Source organism: Sminthopsis crassicaudata, chromosome 1 (assembly GCF_048593235.1).
Source record: "Sminthopsis crassicaudata isolate SCR6 chromosome 1, ASM4859323v1, whole genome shotgun sequence".
Lineage (NCBI taxonomy): Eukaryota > Metazoa > Chordata > Mammalia > Dasyuromorphia > Dasyuridae > Sminthopsis > Sminthopsis crassicaudata.
Window position 1 is genome coordinate 650,330,523 of NC_133617.1, and position 16,550 is coordinate 650,347,072.

The 16,550-nt window shown below is 35.7% G+C and overlaps 1 protein-coding gene across 2 annotated transcripts in view; it reads left to right on the forward strand.

The window, feature by feature from the left end:
* The first annotated feature begins 7,995 nt into the window (after nt 1–7,995).
* Nucleotides 7,996–16,550, forward strand: part of ADAMTSL1 (ADAMTS like 1) — a 380,756-nt gene continuing 372,201 nt past the window's right edge. For both annotated transcript variants that reach the window (XM_074282966.1, XM_074282967.1), the window contains exon 1: nt 7,996–8,206. In XM_074282966.1, coding sequence (XP_074139067.1) covers nt 8,141–8,206 — 66 coding nt within the window. In that variant the 5' untranslated portion in view covers nt 7,996–8,140. The remainder of the gene's footprint in view (nt 8,207–16,550) is intronic.

The window sequence follows — 16,550 nt, forward strand, 5'->3', positions numbered from 1 at the left end:
GGCCTGGTGTTTTTTAAATTAAGCATTGTTAAATTCATACCATTTGGAATGATGCTTGAAACAGTTCTGTCACCCTCTCTTTTGCTTCTGCTTTCCCTTCACTTAATATATTGTATGTAGAGAAGTAGGATTGCTGCTGCCACAGCTTAGACACTTTGAAGATGGCTTTAATTTAGATTTCTGATGAGAGAGAAGTTGGGGGGGAATGAAAGAGACAGACAGAGTGATAAAGACAGAGGGACGGGAGAGGAGAGAAGAAGAGAAGGGAGGGGAGAAGTGAGAAAGTGAAAGAAAGAGAGAGGAGAGGAGAGGAGAAGAGAAGGGAGGGGAGAAGTGAGAAAGTGAAAGAAAGAGAGGAGAGGAAAGGAGGGGAGAAGAAATGTAGAGGAGAGGAAAAAAGGAAGAAGAAGGGATGAGAAGTAGAAGTAGAAAATAAAAACAGACACAAAGAGAGAGAAGGGAAGAGAGAATAAGAGAGCAAGAGAGATGAGGGCAGAGAGACAGAAAGACAGAGGAGGGGAGGGAAAGAAGGAAGAGAATGTAAAGGAAAGGAAAGCATGCTGAGCTAAGACCCTACTCAGATACTGCCAGGGGTCTTTCTCAAGTCTTCATAGAATTTATCTTCAGTTAATTACCTTAGGTTTATTTTATTTTCTTCAACACTGAAAGGGTATTTAGAAATGAAATTTAGACAGACCAGAAAGACCACAGTAAGGGGGAGAAAACGGAGACTTTTGGGTAACATGTACTAAATAATTTCAACTATACTGTAATAAAACCTGAGGAGCTGTATCTTGAGTTTCTTTCCCTTTAGAGCCGCTCCCACAATGGATCCATCAACTTCATTATCATAGAATCTTTGAGTTGGACAAGACCTTAGAAGTTATCCAGTCCAGCCAGAATAGGAATCCTTCTACAATATCCCCAACAAATATTCTTCCAGATTCCACTAATGAGAGGGAACTTACCACCTTTGAAGGCAGCCTGTTTTTCTAAGTTTAGAGTTTTCATTGCAAGTTCTTTGGGGTTTTGTTGTTTGGTTGTTTTTTTTAATATTCACCCCAAATCTGTCTCTATGTAATTTCCACCACATTTTTACCTCTAAGGCAAAAAAGACTTTATATGACTTTTCTATAAGAAAGCCCTTCAAATGCTTGCAGATAGCTATCATTCCCCTTCTGCCTCCCTGCCAAAGCAGAAGTAATCCATTGACCTTCATCTATAGAGAACTAGGTTTTACAATAGACAGAGCTTGATACCTGGAATCAAGAAGATCCCCTTAGATAGATAGATAGATAGATAGATAGATAGATAGATAGATAGATAGATAGATAGATAGATGGATGAATAGATAGATAAACAAACAAACAAATAAATAAATGAAAGTCCCCAGACACTTACTAGCTATGTGACCCTGTGCAAGTTTCCTTAATTCTAAAATGAGGATAATAGCAGCATCTACCTCTCAGGATTTTTCCAAGGATAAGATGATATATTTGTAAAGTGTTTAGAATTATCTGGCACATAGTAGGTATTTTGTTATTCTCTTAACATCCCCTTCTTCCCCAACTATTCAAGTCTATGCTGATTTCCCCCTTTGCTTAACTCCCAGAGTATTACACCTGCAAAGTTTGTCATTCAATTAGTGCCTCTTCGAATTCTTTGCTATACCTTCCCTCCTACCTCCCACACACAAAATATTAAACACCTTGAAGGCAAAGACAGTGATTCCTCACAACAGTAGCACAGTGGTAGGTGAGCTGTTACCTAACAGTGCTCAACAAATACTTGTTGACATGTCTTGAAAAGACATATTTCCTGATTTCATGGAAATTATATTCTAGGAAAGACACATTGGTATGTACATATAGAACAGAATTTTTTAGAAGAGAATATTAACAAAGCATTGAGCACTAAAATAGAGCAGATGGAATTCTGTGACTTCAAAATGTTCTGCCAGGTTTCATTTCTGAAAATGTTCTAGAGGAACACTATAGTAGTTATTGGTAAAATTTTTGACAAGTAAAATGGTGATGAGAGCTTTCCATTCCTTCCTTAGTGTATCCTATTTATGACAACTGGGTGGTATAAATGGAAGGAGCATCAGACCTTGCACTGGGGCGACCTGAGTTCAAAACAATTCTTAGATATTCACACTATATATATATATATATTCCTGATCAAGTCACTTAACCACTACCTGACTCAGTTTCCTCATTTGTAAAATGATGATAATAATAATACCATCTACTTCCCAAACCCATTATGAGGATAAAATGAGATATTATTTGTAATGTGCTTTGTAAACACTAAAGCACTATATAAATGCTAACTGTGATAGGAACTTGTAACTATCCAAGATGGAATAAAGGATCTATATCTCAGTGGTTGCATATGCAGTTGAGATGCTGAACAGATTCATGAAGTCACTCAGAAATTCAGGAACAAAAGGTATTCAAGTTTTTATATTTGGAAACTCCAACCCAGAGCTTGTTGAACATTAAGAATATTTCATGACTTTGCCTCATTGCCTGCCATCTTAGTGTGATGTCTAGAACTGATTCTACATATATGCATATTTCATCCTTAGGGATTCCTAAGGACTCAATAAACCATCCCTCATCATAGACCTTATATAAACTTTGGTTCCCTGAGACTCTGGGTCAATTATATTTCCGAGATTCTTTTCACCTTGTTAATGGTAGAGGGTTCCTGTGGTTTATTTATGGCAAAGAAAAAGCTTTCTTTGCATAATCTCAGCCTTACCCTCAACAAGATATATAATTTCTCTGCCCTTCTGTTAGTATTATGTCTTCTGGAATTCCCAGTATATGGTTATTATATATATATATATCACTTCATCCTACTTCACCTCATATCCTTTCAATTTTCTGGTCCTATTAGAAACTTTGTTCCCTCAGGAAAAAATACATCCTTGACCATTCACTTCAGCATTGAAGCCTCTTTTTTCACTCTCTCTTTCACTCTGAATCAAAAGAGCATACTTTACTCCTTACCTCCACATCTAGACAATTCTTGTGCCTCCATTATTCAGCAGGTTTTCTTCCTTTAAAATTCACTTCATCCATCTAGATTATTAATTCCAAATTCAGCTCCTTCTTCCTCATTTCTCAGAGTTTAACAGCTAAGTCATATTATTTATCTCTATCCCAACCTTTGTCTTCTTACTGAAGATCATCAGTATGCATATGGATGTCTACCTAGTCAATATCTTTCAGTTCCATAAACTCTAACTTGGAGGACTTTGATTTCCCAATACTGCACAAATTAATTCTTTCCAATGTAACTTCTTACCTTTTAGTATCTCTCTGCCTCATTCATTTTAAACTTATTCTTTGTCTTTCCTATGATGTACACTCCCTTCACCTCCCATCTCCCATTGTTCTCTCAGTCTGTTGGGTATCTCTGGCTTTACTTTCCCCCCTTCAGTCTTGATTTTATAGTTGACAAGGTCGTTTATACACTGTCACTCTGCCTTTAAATACTTTGCTCTTTTCTCCTTGATAACATCAATTCTTCTATTTGTACCTTTTATTCTATTCCAACATCCATTGGGGACTTGCATGGTAGGTCATTCTATCTCTTTCCTTATCCACAGTTCCTTTCCTGCTATCTACAAACACATGCAAGTTTCTTCTATTCTTAAAGCCTTCAACTTGACTCTTCTATTTCCCCAATATATCATCCGATATTCCTTTTCTCTTTTATAACCAAAAATCAACTATTCTCATTCCTTCAAATCCCTATCTCCTACTCATTTCTCAACTTCTAATCTGTTCCCTGAGTGTACATATAAATTCAATTGCAATCTTCAAATTTTCAGTGATCATGTATATGTTTAAATTAATGGATTTTCCCTTCAATTCTCATTTTATACAACTTACTTATGGTTTTGGCGGCTTCTTTTTTTGTTTTCTGAGGTAATGGTATTTTTTGTCTCTTCTTCTTCCTAGTGAGCCACTTCTCTTTCTTTTTCTGTAGTCTTCCATATTGGGCCACTTGTCCAATGTACATTGACCCTCAAAGTTGAGGTCTCCAATAGGGCACTGACAAGTTACTAATCAGGATTCTAGGAAAACTCCTGATAAACTATAATTCAAGTGCTGTCATTTCTGAGCTCACACTATTGTGTTCCCCATTAACAAACAGATTTATTAGCTTTTGTAATCAATCTTATTATTTATTTCTACAACACTAGATTTATTCCTATGTACTTCCCTCCACTTCTCTGAGGTCCATCTCTTATGACAATGAATTTTAGAAAGACAAAAAAAGAAAAAAGTGTTCAACAAATCCAATCAATACATAAAAAAAAAACAACCTGACATTAATTATAGTGATCCATTCCTGAGAACTAATCACCTCCTCCCATGCAAAGGAGTGAGGGAAGAGCTCTTCTTTGGAGTCACATTTATTTTTTGTAATTCTACCAGATTAACATGAAATTAGCTTTTAAAAGAAATCTTCATCAAGATGGCTGAGTAAGAACAGTTAGTAAGAACTGATCCACATAAACAGCATCCATGGAAAGGGTGGGTTTAAACTAAAAGTACAATGGTAGTGAGATACATGTGTAGAAAATGTGTGGCAAAGGGATAATTCACAAATCTTGGAGGATAAGTCTTTTTCTCTCTTTGTAGAACTCTCAAGAAGTTCCCTTTTGTTGTAGATCTCTGCAAACTCCAAAAGACTGAGGCATTTCTATATTCCATACCTGAAATGTCTTTCTATCATGAAAAATCATGCACCCTGAAGTGACCTCTCCTTGAATTCTTTCTTTTGATCTTGGGCATATTTGTGCAGATGAAAAACTTTTGACTTTTTGTGTGGAAATGAAATATAGAGTAACATTCTAACTTCAAACTGATTGATTGATAGATCGACTGATTGAAGAGAGATGTGCTTGTGACAACAGATCACCACTGCACAGTGCTTGCATTTTGGAGGCAAATGTTCTGTTCTCCTACTTGGTTTTACAGGCAGAAACTAAATATGAAATTAATGGAAACCCATCAAGAGCAGAAATCCCTCTACTTTTATCTAAGCATACCAGAACCAAGTAGATATCTGGCAGTCTACAAATAAATACCCATTGAAATAGCTGCCCTTGCTTCCTCTTCTCTGTACATACATTTCTATTAAATACAGAACTTTAAATAGTTATTTAACTTTTAAGAAGCAGTTCTTAAAACTGTTCCCAAAAAATGGACACAAAACTAAAAGCAAAAATCTTAAGGTATAAAATATAGTTAAACAATATATAGTGTTATGAGTGATAGTAAGTTGTTCATGGCAACAATGTTTTTTAGTGTAATTAGGATTTCAAAGAATATCACTCAAGAGTTTTAAGTCCAATCATGTTTAATGATTTAGCACTATTAAGTAGTTTTTGAAATATTTGCAAAGCAAATAGTTCCAAAATCAAAAAAGTATATGAAATTAAATATCTCTCTATGTTTGGTTTGTATTGTCAGTTTTTTTTTCCCCAAGTCTACATGTTTGATCAAGAAAACCAAATGAATCTTCTTTGTGTGCCTTAAGTTTCCTATCAAGTTGGAAAGAGGATTTTAACAGCTTATCCATCCTTAATTGATATACCATATGCAGTAAGTAAGCTGAGGTTGAACAACCTGCTTTTCTCCAGCTTTTTAACATGCAACACTGCAGGCATATATGTATGCAAACCTGCATGTATTTACATGCCTATTGCAGCATCACCAATTATTCCTCATGTTCCCTGATTTAAGGAAGAGAAAGAAGAGCAGGAAAAGGAAGGATTTAAGAAAAATCATTCTTAATACATTGTAGATATTGTGTATACTTTGTTCATAAGGATTCTTCAATAGAAATTGCTCTTAGAAGTATCTTATTAGAAGTATGTAGTTTATCTATATAAAGTGTTTATTTCACATGTGTATAGAAGAGAAGGTAAAATAAGTCTTAGTTTGGCACTTAACACTTTTGTAAATAGTTAGCAAAACATTTGTTTCATTCAATCAACTCTTGCTTGTTCAATCTCATTTTCTGGTTCAGGGATTATCTGGGCAGAATCAGACTCCTTGAATTCCTCCCAGATTCATGATCTACCTTCTATCCATTTCATTGCTTCATCAATTTCACTCAAAGATGAGCATTCCATCATAGAATTTCATAGTTGGAAGGTATTTTCCAATTCCTGTCACTCTGTTTCTATGTATGTCTCTATGTTCCTATTTCTCTTTCTCTCTTTGCTGTCTCTTTTCCTCTTCTATCCCTCTCTTCTCTCTTCTTTTTCTTTCTCCTTCCTAATTCTCCTCCTCTCCTCTCCTTTTTTCTTCCCTCTTCCTTTTCTTGTCATCTCATCTCCCTTTTTCTCCTTCCTTTTCCTCCTTGCTCCCCTCCTTTCCTATCTTTTCTTCCCTTCTCTTTTTTCCTCACATATTTTTCTCTTCTCCCTTCTCCCTGCTCCTTTCTTCTCTTCTTTCTTCTCCTTTCCTTCTCCCCTCTCTCTCCTCTGTTTTTCTTTTTCTCCTAACATCTCCCCTCTTGTTTTCCTTTCTTTTTTTCTATCTTGCCTTCCCTTCTCCCCTCTCCTTCTAAGCTCTGTTTTCCTCTTCTCCTTTTCTCCCTTCTTTTCTTCTTCTCCCTCCCTCCTCTTCTCCCCTCTCTTCTATCTCCTCTTTCTCATTTCTCTCTTCTCCTCCTTTCATTTCATCTCTTCCCTCCCCTCATATGCTCCCATTCACTCCCCCTTCCTTCCTTCTCCTCTCTCTCTTTCCTTTATCTTCTCTTCTTGATATAATGCCTCATCTCTCCTTCTCTCCTTTATTCTCCCTTCCTCCCCTTCTATTTCTCCTTTCCACTTCTGTTTTCTCTTATCCAACTTCAATAGGCAAAGGGAAAGGAGGTAAAACTTCCATTGCTTACTTTGCTATGCAGAGTGGCTCTAATAACAAATTCCATTGGGGAAGTTCCTAGTCACAGAAAAATGTTGGGGTTCTCTGTGGATTTTCTCTGTCCCATACTAACACAGACAACCCTAAAGTTGCTGATGTCAAAGCAATTAATCAAACCCAAATTAGAATGAACTTGTCCTCTTTATTAGGTACTCTGAAAATTGAACAAACTGAATTTCTGCCTCTACCTTGAAACTCCATCAAATCATGTTGCTTTTTTTTTTTTTTTTTGTTAATTAATTTGTAAAAACTGCCATCTACAGTTGAAATAATTAACACATATATACCAACCATTTAAGTTGGGGGGAGGGTTCTAAATCACACACAGTCTGCCTTTTCCATATCCAAAAAAAGGAGCAACTTTATAGAGAAGAAATAAAAGTTGCACAGAATATGTTTAAAGAGCATGTTAAGAGTAGACTTTTGTCTATGTTTCTTTCCCTTTATGGCATACGTTATATATTGACAGGGATTAAGTTTCTCTCCTGAATGAAACAGTACACAGTCACAAAAAGAGCTACTGTAGTTCACCAAATGACAGGAATAAACACAAACAAAAGGCAACAGAAATATACCTCCCAGAGAACTATCCAGGTTAGTTTTAAAAGCCCAGAGCTTTGCCTCATCTTTGAAATTCTTCATCTTTTGCTCTTCTTTGCTTTATTTGCTGCTTTCTCTCTCCTTTCTTTTTTTCCTTCTTTTTTCCTCCTCTCTCTCTCTCTCTCTCCTCTTCCTTTCTCTCTCTCTCTCTCTCTCTCTCTCTCTCTCTCTCTCTCTCTCTCTCTCTCTCTCTCTCTCCTCTTCCTCTTCTCTCTCTCTCTCTCTCTCTCTCTCTCTCTCTCTCTCTCTCTCTCTCTCTCTCTCTCTCTCTCTCTCTCTCTCTCTCTCTCTCTCTCTCTCTCTTTCTCTGTGTGTATTATACTTTCTCTGTACCCCTGGCTTTGTTATTCTGCATGTCTGATTAGCAGAAGCCTGATTGGCTGGCTGCCTGCTCCGAGAGATTCCATTCAGCTTACCCCCCACCCATCCACCCACCCACCACTTGGTCAGGAAATGTGAGCAGGGCTGATGGAAGCTGATAGGCAGGACTGAAGTGTTAGCACCAGTACTGGATGTGACAGGAGGCAGAGGAGCACTTAGCAGCTTATTCAGTGTCCGATTCACATTCCGGCAAGGATCCAAGCATGGAACGCTGCCGCTGGGCAACTCCTGGCGTGACACCGCTCCTCTTCCTGGCTTTCCTACTCCTGGTAAATGTCTTTTCATTTTAATACTTAGCTCTTACTATATATATTTGCCTTATGTTAGATTGTGTTGTGTTATGTTGTTATTGTGATAAGTGACTTAGGCGTGTTACGCTCTCGTCTTAAAGTACCAGGTAAATGTGTTGTCTCAGTGATTTAAAAAGAAAAAGAAAAAAAAAAAAAAAGCTTCTCAATAATTTCAGTTCCCGAGAAAAATGAAATCTTAGAGACCGGTAATTGGTTACAGGTACAGAATAATATCATGAGATTAACTTGAGAAACAGTATAAAGTTGTGAGCTACAGACTTTATAAATGATGGTGTGCATGCTTGGAATTTGGATAGCAGTCTTTCTAAGCTCAACGGTAACACACTGTGGTGTTCTAACCAGAGTTTTACTCAATGTAGCTTGTGAAAATCTTTTCTCTCTTTTGTAAAATGATTTTCCCCCTTCTCTGTGCACATGCATTAGGAAAGCAGGTAAAAAGGAAAGTAGTTATTTATTCTCTGTGCAGTTAGCTCCTGAAAATAACCAATAACAAAATGACTGCAATCATTCATAGAAACAAATTAATGCTAGTATTTACGAATTAAGGATTCTGCCTTTTGATCTCAGATATACTTGTGAACATGAAAAATCGGTAACTTTTTTATGGGCAGAGTGAGGTAGAGTAACAGTTCTACCATCAAACTGATAAGATAGATGCTGCAGAGGAAGCTGGTCACCACTGCACACTGCCTACATTTTGTACTTAAAGTAAATGTTCTATTGTGACTCATTTTTGGTTTTACAGGCAGAAAACGAACTTAACTGTCCAAAAAAAAATCTGCACTGAAAATATTAATAGCAATGCACATTTTTTTAAAACCAGAGTGTTCTGGGCAAGCAGCTTTGTAAACCTCATCTGAAGTTTTGATTCCAAACTTTGCACACGCTGATTCCAAGCAAACGTGATTACAGCCCTCCCTGTCACATTTATGGAATGTTAGTACTTCCTCAGAAAAGCAACAAACCAATGGAAGCCCAACCAAAATATAGATGGCCCCGAGGAATTCATAGTACCGGACTATTTCATTCTAATTAAGCTCTAGCCACATATGTCTATCTTGTTCTCTGGAATAAAAAAAGCAAACTATTCAAAATAATTGGTCATTTGAAGAGCATTCCTCATATATAGTAATCACTTGCTATGTTGACATTTTGTACATGGATGTCTTTTAATGAATTACATCATTGTTAGATACTATATAAAAATATTCCGTTAGAAGTACAGCAATGACTATAAAGGCTGAACTCAAGACTATCCTACTAGAAATAGAAAAGGGGGGGGGGAGGAGATTGCTGACTAGTAAGCATTCTATTCATATCATGTTAGTAATACAATTGCCATATTTGCTCCTTTCCATAGCTTGTGATTAGATGATTGGATAGGCAATTGTAAAGGAGCTCACTTGTGTTACATGAGATGTGTTGCCTTTTATGCTGTCAGTTCTTGGCAAACTTCAGTTTTTGTGATTAAAAAAAAAACAACACATTTTTCTGAAGCTTTTTCCATTATTCTGTATTGTAAAACAAATTGCTAGTAATATATTAGCTTATTTAAATACTATCTTTTAGAAATGAACTTTTGATTTAGTTTGGGGAGAGGAATGGCAACTTATTGATGAATTGTCAATATGTTTTTACTCTATGCTGTATATACCATTTATTATAAACTTCATCTTTGAGGGCATATAACATATCATGAGCAATCAGGCACATTTGTAAAAAGTCCCATTTGTATGATTTTAAAGCATTGGAAATATGCAAAGCTTAAGCAAGAGTAATTATGTATAAGAAAAAAATCAAACTTTCATTTGTACATAAATTTAAATAAATTGTGAGATTGTGAGCTGTTACTGGAAAAGAGCTAATAGCTTATCATTGCCAAAATTTAGAGCTTGAAAAGTAACATTATATGATAAATATCAGCCAATGTATTCAGTTCCTTATAAGTAAAACACCAGCACTGAAATTTATTGACCTGTAAAATATCTTAGACTAGATTACTCTTCTTTCTTTCTTTCATTACTTTCATACTTTGATAGTGAAAGAAGTAGTGAAGATAGAGACAATTTGTTTCAAATACCTACTAGTTTTGTGAACTTGGATATGTTCCTTGCCCTCTCCAAATCTTTGGTTTCCTCATTGGAAAAAATGTCAATAATTACATTTGAAACATTTTCTTCAAAGAGTTTTAAACTTTAAAGACAATAGGAATATCAATTATTATTTTATAGGCTCCCCCCAACTTTAGCAATGGAACTGATGCACAAATGTTGTACTTACTGAATAGCAACTCATTCAGTTCCTATAGGAAAGAAGTCAGAATTGAATTAAAGGTTTAATATAAAGTGGTCTTTTGCATAATGATTGTTACGTTTGGAGCTGGAATTATAAAATACAGTAGCATCAATTCACCATTTAACCATTTATAGGAAGGTAGCATAACCAAGTATTTCAAAAGCAGAAGCCTGTGGTCTATGCACTCACTCTCTTTGAGACATTTTCCTAGGAATCCTATTTCTTCTGGCTTGCAAAAGGTTCTGTGTCTCAAGTGGTATTCCCCAGCCTCCACCCTGGAATCTCCTTCATGTTAGTGGTAGCTAACTATCTCCAGTGAAGTCTTGGTGATAAACTATTCTGTCAATGAGAAAATATTATAATCTCAATTTTTTTTTAAACTTGACATTAAAATTCTTCCAGAGAGGGTCAGTTTTCCTGAGGAAAAAAAAATGATGCCTGCATGCCTTTCATATTTATTTAAGTGTGGAATACATATTTTGTGTGTATAAATCCAAACATCTTATATTCTTTCTACCATGGATATAAAAAAACAGTAGTTCAAAAGATTCAATCTATTTGCTTCATTTCAAATAAAAATTGAATAGATAAAACTGATCCAAATCTTTCTATCTTCGTCCCTCTTTCTTCTCCTCAACCCCCACTCCCAAGCCAATTGTTTAACTTGAAGAGAATGTGGGCTAACACCATGACCAGCCATTGACATGTGCGTTCATCAAATTTGAAGTCAAACCACTTCTTGTCAGAAAGGCATTTAATCAAATCTGCATTTGCCTTTTACTTCTTTTCAGTGGTTTTCAGTTCTTTTGCCTGCTATTGTGAGGGTTGCAGGAGTAACACTAGGAATTATAATAAAGTACATGTGTTTTTCTGTTGAATTTCTTTTTCTTCTCTATACTAATTTATACATGGAAACTAGTCAAACACAATAGCCCATTCCTTTCAGGCTCTCTGGCACTCTACTACACTATTATCTAAGTCGATCTTTCTTGGATGGCTATAAGCACCATTAGCCTGTGGAATGAATGTTAAATTCCTTATTTACAGCTGAATGTGGCAAGGTTCACTCTGTGTGAGTGTGTGTGTGTGTGTGTGTGTGTGTGTGTGTGTGTGTGTGTGTGTGTGTATTTGCCTGTAACTGTTCATCAATCCATCTATTTCTATTCACGTGCTTATATTGTCTTTAAACTATACCCAAGGCATACTTCACATGAATGTATGGGATATACTATAGCATCTATTTAAAAAGTCATTTTCTTAATGTGTTTTCTATAGTTTCTTGTCTAGACTTGGTCAGCTAGATTTTTATTTTCTCAGGCTGCCTTTTTAAGTGTCTGAGTCTGCTCGGGGCCAGCTTCTGTCCTCTCTTTACTTCCATGACTGTTTTTTGTGCAATATGGAGAGTGGAATTTAAGACTTAGTACTGGGGCTTTCTATCTCAAAGAAAGAGTCTCCAGTTCTTAGAAAAGAATTATTTTGCCAAGTGTCATTCTTCTCTAGGAAAGACATTGTGGATCACCCAGAGCTGATCTACACTACATGTGTGTCTATAGAGATATAAATATGCATAAAGGGCATCTTCTCAGAAGCTGGGGAAAGGTCAATATTATAGTGATGATGAAAAAAAATGGATTTTTAAAGTTTCTGTGTCTTTCTCTGATACTATAGTATTTAACTACCTACATACCAATGCATTTGCACTTTTGCACTTCATTCTTGCCATTTATAACTGCAGAGCCTTCTTTGTATTTCTTGCAGGAGTATTATTAAGATGTGAATGGTTCATTCCTTCCTCTTTCTGATTTAACAAGAGATGAAAGAATTCTCTAAATCTTTTCTCTCTTCCCCCCCCTTAAATTTCAAGTATCCTTCCTTTCATGATTTTAAATCTACATTCTTTATTCTTTGTCCAGGTAACTCTCTCATATATTTAATACATTGATGTCTCATATATATATATATATAGTGATATCATTCTCAGAATCCAATTCCCAAAGCTAATAATACTAATATTGTTCTAGCCCCAATACATACAATCTCTTTCCCCCTTCTTGCAAGTTAATAGAGTGATCTTTTCATTCTCCTAACCCAGAAATTTCTGCTGTCTTAGAATCAAGGAACTGCCTTGACCATCACATATAACCAATTGGTTGAGTGTGTTGAGATAATCATGGGAAAATATTATCTAGATCTTACAGTCATATTGTGATTAACTTTCCTTCTCAGGAGAGCTGGCTCCAACTTGAGATTTTCAGCAGTAAGAGGTGATTCCATGTCATTTTCTCTCTACATCATAAAACCACATGATGCAGTTGGATTTTGGCTTTGATTGGCAGTATTGGCTCACAGGAGCCTTAGGACTGGCATACCAGAGGTGATGTCAGGCCTCAAGGATCCTAATTGAAATACACGAACACAGATGTGCAAGAGGAAAGCCTGTTCACTGGGGTAAGCTGTTGCTATCAACCTCTCTCCTTTTCCACAAGCTCAAAAGTAAATGACTCAAGTCTTCCCAGTTCCCTCATTTTGAGATTAGAGTATATCTTGGACAAAGGATAACTGTTCCTTCTTTCCAGAGATATTGCTGACAGGGGGCACCCCAGTTTCCATGGTGTGCCAGCACGATACTGTTTCTGTGTCTCAAGAAAGTTCTCTACAGTCTCTCATAGATCCCATCCTTGTAAACAGTCTGTGTCAACCAGAAATTATACAGAGACAAGGACAGATGAATGCTCTCTGTGCTCATTGAAGGGGAATCTCTGTGCATATGTGCTCTGTTTTCTTATATTTTTTCAGGTCCATTTTCCTTTAATTTCTACTTCTTTATAGAGAGATTGCCTTCATAATAATAGCTCCATTATAAAATAAGATCCCTGAAGGTAGGGGCTGCCTTTATTGTATTCCTCTAATATTCCCAACACCTTAGCACAGTGCCTAGTATACGGCAGAAGTTCAATAAATGTTTCCTGAACAATTGGTTTTCCTGGCATATTTAAGAATAGGGAGCATTTTTCTCAAAAAAATCCTTTAAAGGTATGTAAAGCAAGGGTTATCTTCCCCATTTTAAAGAAGAGGAAACAAAAGCTCAGAGAGATAAGATAATTTTCCTCAAGTGGCACAGCAGCTAAATGTCAAAGCCACACTTCAAATATAGAACTCCAAATTGAATGTTTCAATTTTCTATGAAAATTTATCACATTTATTTAACATTTTAATGTTTGCAAAAACACTTTTCTCATCACAATACTGGGCTATAATAGCTCAACTCTTTGCCCTATTTTACAAACAAGGAAAATAACTTTTAAAGAGATAAACTAACTTACCATTTATCACAGATTTAATAATGATCAGAGCCAGAAATTAATTCTACATCTCTTGGCAAGCACTTGACAACTAAATGAATAAGATGGGGCACAGCTACAATATTAACTAAATTTTAGCATTGTCTGCAGATGGGTTGAGGATTATATAGGAATAAAGATAGGGAGATAACAGTATGAATTGGATGGTAAAAGATGGATTGTTATCTAAAGTGTCTCAAACATTTTAACCATTACAGGATTTGGTAGTGTGCATATGTCCATCCTTTGAGTAGATTCAAAAGAAAATATATTTTTCATTTATACAAGTCACATATTTTTTTATATTTAATTAGGTTAAAAGTTTTAATTTTCATTTTCTAAATCAAAAAATGATATGTTTTTATATAAATTTGGTCCTCCAATATTTCTTGCTCCATTTATATGTTTTATCTCAATAAGAAAAATACTTCCTATGTTTTATGATCTTGGATAGGTAACAAATTTTCTGATTCTCAGTTCACTCATCTTTAAAATGAGAATAAAAATATTTGTGCTACTACCTCAAAGGACTATTGTGAAGATTAAATGAGCCCATGGATGTGACGTGCTCTGTACTTATATAAATCAAAATGTAGTATCATTGCTATAATTACAATGGTAAAATGGAGGAAGGTAGGGGGCATAATGGACAAAAAGTTAGCCTTAGTGTTAGAAAGGTTAAATTGAAGTCCTGCCTGCAAAACATAGAATAATTATATTACCTTAGGGGAGTCATTTAATTTATTAACTTAGTAAGCAGCTCTTGAAAGTTATACTACATACATACTCATGTGCATTAAGTGAGGGAGTTTCCATGCTGGAAATTCCATATCCAAATAGACACATGAATCTAGGTACTGCCCCCCTAAACCTGGAGATGATGGAAGTTTTAAGCCTTTCACTGGATGAGTTTCTAAGTTACAGATGTCACAAAGTATTAACATTTGTAATCATATTTCAGTCTTTCAAAGGATCTTCCCTGATGTGGTAACTCACTCCATGGCTATATAGAATGTAAATCATCCACTGTTCATAGTGATACACTTTACATATTACACATATATAATTTCATTTTACATATGGGAAACTGAAATTCAATTATACCTCTTTAGTCACTTTATTCTTCACTATCGGCTTGCAAGGTACTGTGTATTTGTCCACACTGCTAAGTACTTTGGGGCATGCTTCAGACGTGTAAATGTGCCTATTACTAGTATTTGGCAGAGCTGATGTCTGTCTGTATTTTTATTTCTGATTACAGGAAAATTTGTGCATGAGTTCACTCTCCAAACATGTAGACCAGCAATCCTGGGAATGAATGGGATGGGGAGACCTAGGAAATGAGAAAAAGGGGAGACAAAGCCATGGGGAGGAAAATGGAATGTCAGAAGGCCAAGCTAGAAGTTTGATCCCTGGCACCAAAAAATTGTACTGGTACACTCTAATAAAGTAGAATGGAAGATAAAAAATAAAAAGACACAGAATCTTGGAAAAGAAAGAAAAGAAAGAAAAGAAAGAAAGAAAGAAAGAAAGAAAGAAAGAAAGAAAGAAAGAAAGAAAGAAAGAAAGAAAGAAAGAAAGAAAGAAAGAAAGAAAGAAAGAAAGAAAGAAAGAAGGAAGGAAGGAAGGAAGGAAGGAAGGAAGGAAGGAAGGAAGGAAGGAAGGAAGGAAGGAAGGAAGGAAGGAAGGAAGGAAGGAAGGAAGGAAGGAAGGAAGGAAGGAAGGGAGAAAAGAAAAGAAAAAGGAATGAGAGAGACTCTGATTTAGAAAGTTTCAGAAATCTAAAGAAAGTTTTCAACTAACAGGAAAATTGTCTCACAAACATTTAAAGAAATATAATAAGGAATACATAGAGAACAAGACTAATACAAGCCTCATTAAGGACTGGTGAGCCTAAATAATCATGTTAGATTTTTCTTTTGTTATTGCACTGGATAATTTTTCATATGGCTCATTTTGCAAGTTTTATTTGATTTCTATTAACTTGTATTTTCAGGGAAAAAAAGGTTCTTCTATGATGGAAAGGTTGTGTGACAGGCTCTGGCAACAATATTATTTTCAAATGTTCCACAGGCAGCAGGGCTTGTAATCTATCATTAGCTTGTCTGCACTTGTGACAGATGCTATTTACAAACTTTCTTATCAGTCTGTCATATTAAAAATTGACTCCTCACAAACTGTGTAGCAGTTACATGTATTTATTATTGAACAAGGATGAAAAGAATCATTTTCAGTTTCTAATTAGTGATGTTTTACATTTTCGCAGTCCTCAAAATTTTTGTTATTATTGTTGTTTTATTTTCCTTTCATTTACAAAGATTGACCTGAATAATTGGATGTTGTTTGTAGAGACACCTCAGCCTACTGAAAACTTGGAGAGCCCATAGCTTCTTTGAACATCAGAACAATCTATATATTGGTCTGTACCTCTGTTCTTAGCATTGTAGAGAAATTCTCAGTGTGGAAATTTCTTTCACTCATATAGATAGAAAATTTTCTTTTAAGGATGCTTGTACAAATATTTATCTAACTTGCAATCTTTGCAACCATAGAAAGTAGCCAGGTTAGAGGTGGGGAGGAAGGAAGCACTAAGGGATGTGTGTACACACTTGTGTGTGCACAGGCATGCATGAGAAAGAGAAAAGACAGAGGCAGAGACAGAAAGG